The sequence below is a fragment of the Vigna unguiculata genome, chromosome 10, assembly GCF_037176805.1.
Source record: "Vigna unguiculata cultivar grain cowpea cultivar isolate G323 ecotype 2 chromosome 10, ASM3717680v1, whole genome shotgun sequence".
NCBI lineage: Eukaryota > Viridiplantae > Streptophyta > Magnoliopsida > Fabales > Fabaceae > Vigna > Vigna unguiculata.
This window is the reverse complement of record NC_140801.1, coordinates 48,263,242-48,269,838: the sequence shown is the minus strand read 5'-3', so window position 1 is coordinate 48,269,838 and position 6,597 is coordinate 48,263,242. Positions and strand designations below refer to the sequence as shown.

Sequence of the window (6,597 nt, the reverse complement as noted above, 5' to 3'; positions counted from 1 at the left end):
CATTTATAAAAGGTAAATTTTTTGTCAATATACAGCCAGAGATTTGAGATATAACAATAATTAAGGAAATTTATAATAAATAAGCAATTGAAAATTTATAGTGAATATAAAGATAATTAAGCCAATTGAATGTTTCTAATATAAATAAATTTACTTTCTCAATAAATATAAATTACTTAGCATAATCTGATAACCAGAAACAACGAGAATGTAAGAATTTTGACTTACTTTTGAACAAAACCCAATAACTAAAAAGAATTATAAATAAAAGTTTAGAGAGTTAAAAAGAAAAAACCGAGACTAGTTTATTATGGCGATGAAGTTCAGAAATATAAATATTGGGATCATGGCTTTGATCTGTTATTATTCTGCGTTTTTTGTCTGTCACATACTCTCTCACCGCTTTACTTTTTGGTAATAAACCCTTCAAAAGAAAAACCGTTTTCTCCGTTTCTCGTCTTTCAACCTTATCTTAGGTTCGATTCTGCATTAGACGCATGAAGGATTCGAATTCGGATCTGTTTGACCCGGTTGTGGCCATGGAGTCCGAGTGGTCGCGCGGCGGTTCAACTTCCGACGCCGATTTCGCCTTCGCCTTCAACGACAGTAACTTCTCTGACAGGGTTCTCCGGATCGAGATCATGCCTGACCCAGTCGACGCCCGACCCGATTCTGACGGCTGCACCACCATTGCCGACTGGGCGCGCCACCGCAAGCGCCGCCGGGAGGATATAAAAAAGGATAACGGTCCTCTCTCTGTTACTCCCTCTATCTATCTGTTTCTGTTGTTTGTTTGGACAAAATAATTTCTAGGGTTTCAATAATTGTTCACTGGTAGAAGTAGAAATGGTTCTGATTTTGCTCGTACTACGTGTTTTTTAACAAAATTAGAAAAAAGGACAACTGAAGGGTTAAAATTGGAAATACAATTTGGGTGTGTGTTTTTGTGTGAATTTGAAAGTTTTTTTTGCCTAAAAAGAGTATGTTAGATGGATATTGTTACGTAGAAGTCTGTGTTTTCAAATTGTATGCTTAATATATATGTCTATGCTTTTTTTGATGCAGGTGCGGATATTGCTTCGGTGCCAGACGAGCAAATTTTGAACGGGAATCAGCCTGATTTGGATGAGTGTGAAAACCAAGATGAGGATGCTGTTGCAATGGTTGAAGAACCCAATTCTGGTATTTGAATTGAATGCCTTAAAAATATTACGCTTGGGGAGAGCTTGAACAAGATGAAAACAGAAGAAAAATATCTCGTAGTTGTTTTTGGTTTTTGAAGTACTTGATCTGGAAATAATTTTTAAACTTAAATGATTCTGGTGAGAAATTGATTGTTGAGTGGTCTAAAAAGGTTTTAGAAAACAGTTTTTAAAATCCAAAAATGAGAAGGGAATCAAACATGCCCCAGTTATAGAGGTTTTTGAGAACTCTTCATTTTACCCAATGAAGTGGTCTAATTTAATTGAATAATATGATTGAAACATGAGTGCGACTTACTTAATAAAGAGAAATTTTGCAGAAAGTATGACATTATCCCTTTGTATGTAAAAAGGAAACGGATATGGATATCTATTGGTTCCTTTTCTTAACTATGAAGTTATCAGTTCTGCTCTATGGGTGTTTGAGTTTTGTGTGGTTAATGCAGGCGATGAAGCTACTAACAGTATTGATTCAGACTGGAGCATGGATTGCTCTGCAGGAGCAGTTGTAAGAGTTAAAACGCTGCATATTAGTTCGCCTATCCTGGCTGCAAAAAGTCCTTTCTTCTATAAGGTATGGATATCGTTGTCTTTATAGGGTGCATTTTGAATATTTTTTCCAAAGTTATGTTTGCTTAGCGGTTTATTTACTTTATTCAGCTTTTCTCCAATGGGATGAGGGAGTCTGAGCAGAGACATGTCACCCTCAGAATTAATGCCTCTGGTAAAAACATAGGAATACGATTTTTAGATTCTTTGTACAATTGTTTTTCTTTTCCCTCAAATGTTTGCTTACAACCACCATACTTCTTCTATGCTGCAGAAGAAGCTGCTCTCATGGAGCTACTGAATTTTATGTACAGTAACACCTTGACTACTACTACAGCACCTGCTTTACTCGATGTCTTGATGGCTGCTGATAAATTTGAAGTTGCTTCATGCATGAGATGCTGTAGCCGGTTGTTGCGGAATATGCCTATGACACCTGACTCTGCATTGCTTTATTTGGATCTTCCTTCTAGTGTCTTAATGGCCGATGCTGTCCAACCATTGACTGATGCTGCAAAGCAGTACCTGGCTGGTCGGTACAAGGATATAACCAAGTAAGTATTTGCCTTTGAATTTTAATTTCAGTTATATTATGTGACACTCAAGCATTACAAACTAATACATATATTGGGTGAAGTTTCTTTGCCTGGATCTGTTTTTGTTTTTTTTTTTTTTTCTTTTTCTTGTATTGAATGGCCTTTAATACTCCTCATCATCCTGCTCTCCTGTTTGTGCTGATATTCAATTTTTTATGTCAGTTGTAGCTACCTTTTGTATTTTGTTTGAATTTTTAAAATTGATCTTATTTTTGGAGACTGGGAAGAGTTGGAACCAAAATTCATATTCATAGGAGAGACTCCTATGTGTGTTCATTGAATCTAATAATTGGTACCCTTGTATATAAGAATCTGGTGGGTGGCTACTACTTTTAGTTAATCACTTCTAGTGTGTTTGATCCTGCTTTTGAATGACCTGTTATGCGTGTCTCTATCAGAGCTATCAGTATTCTGCATTTTTACAATGGCATTCTGAACATATAGTAATAGGTTATAAATATTTTAGAGAGGCTTTCTCTATTTCTCTATTTCCATGACAGAGTCCATTCTCTAGAAAACACCTGTTTCTATGGTTACCACTTTTCACCGTTTTGGTCTTAGTATCACATTTCTTTCTGAGTCTTGTATACGTCCAGGTTCCAGGAAGAAGTTTTGGCATTGCCCCTTGCTGGGGTGGAGGCAATACTGTCCAGCGATGATCTCCAGGTTGCCTCAGAGGATGCTGTATATGATTTTGTGTTGAAGTGGTCACGACAGCAGTACCCTAAACTGGAAGAAAGGCGAGAAGTCCTGGGCTCCCGTCTTGCTCGTTTAATTCGCTTCCCTTACATGACCTGCCGAAAGCTTAAGAAGGTCTTAACCTGTACTGACTTCGACCACGATGTTGCTTCTAAGCTTGTACTGGAGGGCCTATTTTTCAAGGCTGAGGCTCCACACCGCCAACGGGCACTGGCCGCAGAAGACTCTGCTTCTTCAAACCGTCGATTTGTGGAGAGGGCATACAAGTATAGACCGGTGAAGGTGGTTGAATTCGAACTTCCCCGGCAGCAGTGTGTGGTGTACTTGGATCTGAAGCGCGAGGAGTGTGCCAATCTATTTCCATCTGGGCGGGTTTATTCTCAGGCATTCCATTTAGGTGGTCAAGGTTTTTTCCTATCAGCACATTGCAACATGGATCAGCAAAGCTCTTTCCATTGCTTTGGGCTGTTTCTGGGAATGCAGGAGAAGGGATCAGTGAGCTTTGCTGTTGACTATGAGTTTGCTGCAAGGTCTAGGCCAACAGAGGAATTTGTTAGCAAGTACAAAGGCAACTATGTGTTTACAGGGGGAAAGGCCGTTGGGTATAGAAACTTGTTTGCTATTCCATGGACCTCTTTCATGGCTGAGGATAGTCTTTACTTCATCAACGGTGTCCTCCACCTTAGAGCTGAGCTCACCATCAGACACTGACCATCATTTGTAGTTGTGAACTTGTATTCCAGTTGGTAGCCCTGACCTTTGTTTAGATCTCCAATTCTCATTTTCTGTTAACATGTAATCTTTTCAAAGCTAAATATACAGGAATGTCCTTTAAGTGCCCAGTGTTGCATCTGATTGAGGTTAAGTGATTCGCTCAAAATATGCTTCTAAGTGTCGAATTTTATATCACACCCTATATTCTAGCATATGATACGTGGTCTTTGCTGTGGGCACTCGAGGGTTTTATCATCCCTGGTTCCAAGAAATTTGTCAATAGTCTATTCTGTTTGATTTCGTTTTTCGGTTTTGGAGATTTGCTTTATAAAAAACATAAATAGAGTGCTGGGTTTGATCTTTTTCTGCTTTGTTCTTATTCCACTTTCCCAATAGCGTCCGAACGCTGCCTAAATTTTCAATTTTATTTGAGTAATTTAATTCCAAAATGTCTTCAAATTTTCATGGACGAATTCCGATGCATATTCCTAGAATTGATTTGTTTCTAGTTTGGCCTTGTCTGTAATTGCTAACTAAAATCTCCGTGAAACTAACTCTAGAAATCATCTTATTTACTTCAAGAAAAAACTAGTAAGAAGACGGGTTTTTATTTAATCAAAATGTATTTAAAATTTTCGACAATGCCATAATTCTTTTTTAAAATTCTTTTAATACAATGTTATAAGTCGTGTTCCTAAATAGGACTTTTTTTAAAAGTTGTGATCCAAATTACGACTTTTTTATATTGTATTTTTATTTTTTATTAAAAAATAATTTTGCCGAAAACTGTTTAAATTTATTTTAGAAAAATAAAAATCGTGTTTCATGCATGATTCCTTTAAAATGTTTTTTCAAGAAATAAAAAAGATATGTAAAATGGGAATTATATTTATTGGTGATTTTAAACAAAGTTAGGTAAAAGGTTGTAAAAAATAATTGTATCTCATCATTTCCTAACCTTTTATGAAAATAGGGAGTACACACTTGAGATGTCAATGTACACTTGGAAATAGTATTACTATTTTTTATTCTAACATGTCTAACTTCTTAACAAATTTAAATTAATATTTTACAATAAACCGATGCCTTAAAAGAGTACTTATCCATTCTCAAACCCCAAAATCATATCTATACTATTTTCGTGTATACATTTGTTTTTCACTTTTATCTTTTTGTAATTATTTTTTAAAATTAAAATATTTATTTGGACAATTTTATTATTTTAAAAAAATCATCTTTTAATTAATTTTTTATTTGAAATTTTTTAAAATTTAACTAATTTTTAAATTAAAGTAGTTTTCTATAATGAAAGTGTAAAAGTTATTTATATTTAAATTTATAAGTATAGTAATAAATTTTATTATCATAAAAAAATAAATATACATGCACATAGCACATGTATTTTTACTAATATATATATATATATATATATATATATATATATATATATATATATATATATATATATTACTCACTTTGACATGTAAATATTTTTTCTTCAAAAATTATATTGCGAAAAACAGTTTCAGTTTATTTTAGTAAAGTAAAATTGGCCTTTCATGCATGAGTCCTCTAAAATATTTTTCAGGAAATTAAAAAATATGAAATGAAAATAATATTTTAATTAGTAATTTTAAACAAAATCATCAATGAAAATATTTGATGTAGAATTCATGACTTTAACCCTTTTGTGTAATAATGTAAGACGTAAACCTTTTGTCTTTTGTTTTAAGCGACAATGATATTTTTTATGAGAGATATACTTTATTTTCAATCTTGCTTTTTGTTTAAAAGTTTGTTGTCATTTAAATATCTTAAGTTTATCTTTTACAAAAAAAATTGTTTAAATTAGTATATATCTATTATTATACTTTTATTTTAGTTTTGTAATACAAAATTAGTCGTTGTTTATTCATCTATTCTAAATAATATTACAGACATTTTTTGAAGTTATTACAAGATATAGAGAGAAAAAAAATCCAATAAGTAGACCGTCAAGACTATTTTAAAGAAATAGATATTCAAGACAAGGATAAAGAAGGAACATCATTGTCATTTGTCAAAAAGGAAAAAAGAAAGGAGTTATAAAGAGAGAAAAAATCATGAATGAAAACATTTAAAGAAAAAGGGTTTGTGATTATAGACATTTGTAAATGCATGATGATATTTTACCTCTTAATTTGGTAAGAAACTCTTTAGTTATCTAAATGCTATAATTTGTTGCTGAATACGAGAAAGGTTTAAAGTCTCCTATTTATCACGATGTTAGAGTATATTATTAAAAAGGTGAGATCACAATATTTAAGATAGTTTGGAGAAATATAAAATTCAATAAAATTGTATTTATAAAGTATAATCTTCAACTTGAAAGGTTAAAGAGGAGAAAAAAAAATTGGATCTTATATATTTATATGATATTAAACCAAATGATGAGTGGAAAAATAAGATCTTTACCTACTAAAAGATGTTTTATTAATGAATATACAAGAATATTTGCTGAGATTTTAAAACTTGTACAATTAAATTGATCATAAATATTACGATACTTTTATTTTTTTTACTTATTTAATAGGTTAAATAAATTTAACTAGGAATGTTGATAAACAGAGAAAATCTACCATACTACTAACAAAAGAAAATGAAAATAAAATTGAAGATACAGTTGTGGAGGAAAATTATGAGAATGAAATGCCATATTAGAAAAAAAAAAAATAAGTGACATTGATTCCAGAGACAATAAATGAGAATATAATACTAAAATACTTAACTTTAGATACAGGAATTAGTAATTTGCTTTTTATCAATCATGTTGTCTTATTATGGTTGAATATTTAACT

General features: G+C 32.3%; 1 protein-coding gene across 1 annotated transcript; it reads left to right on the top strand.

The window, feature by feature from the left end:
* The first annotated feature begins 358 nt into the window (after positions 1-358).
* On the top strand, positions 359-3,926 carry LOC114166849 (BTB/POZ domain-containing protein POB1-like). Its single transcript, XM_028051714.2, has 6 exons — positions 359-747; positions 1,066-1,182; positions 1,649-1,776; positions 1,863-1,926; positions 2,026-2,305; positions 2,944-3,926. The coding sequence occupies exons 1-6, from the start codon at positions 498-500 to the stop codon at positions 3,755-3,757; spliced, it is 1,653 nt and encodes a 550-aa protein (XP_027907515.1). The 5' UTR covers positions 359-497; the 3' UTR covers positions 3,758-3,926.
* The last annotated feature ends 2,671 nt before the right edge of the window (positions 3,927-6,597 follow it).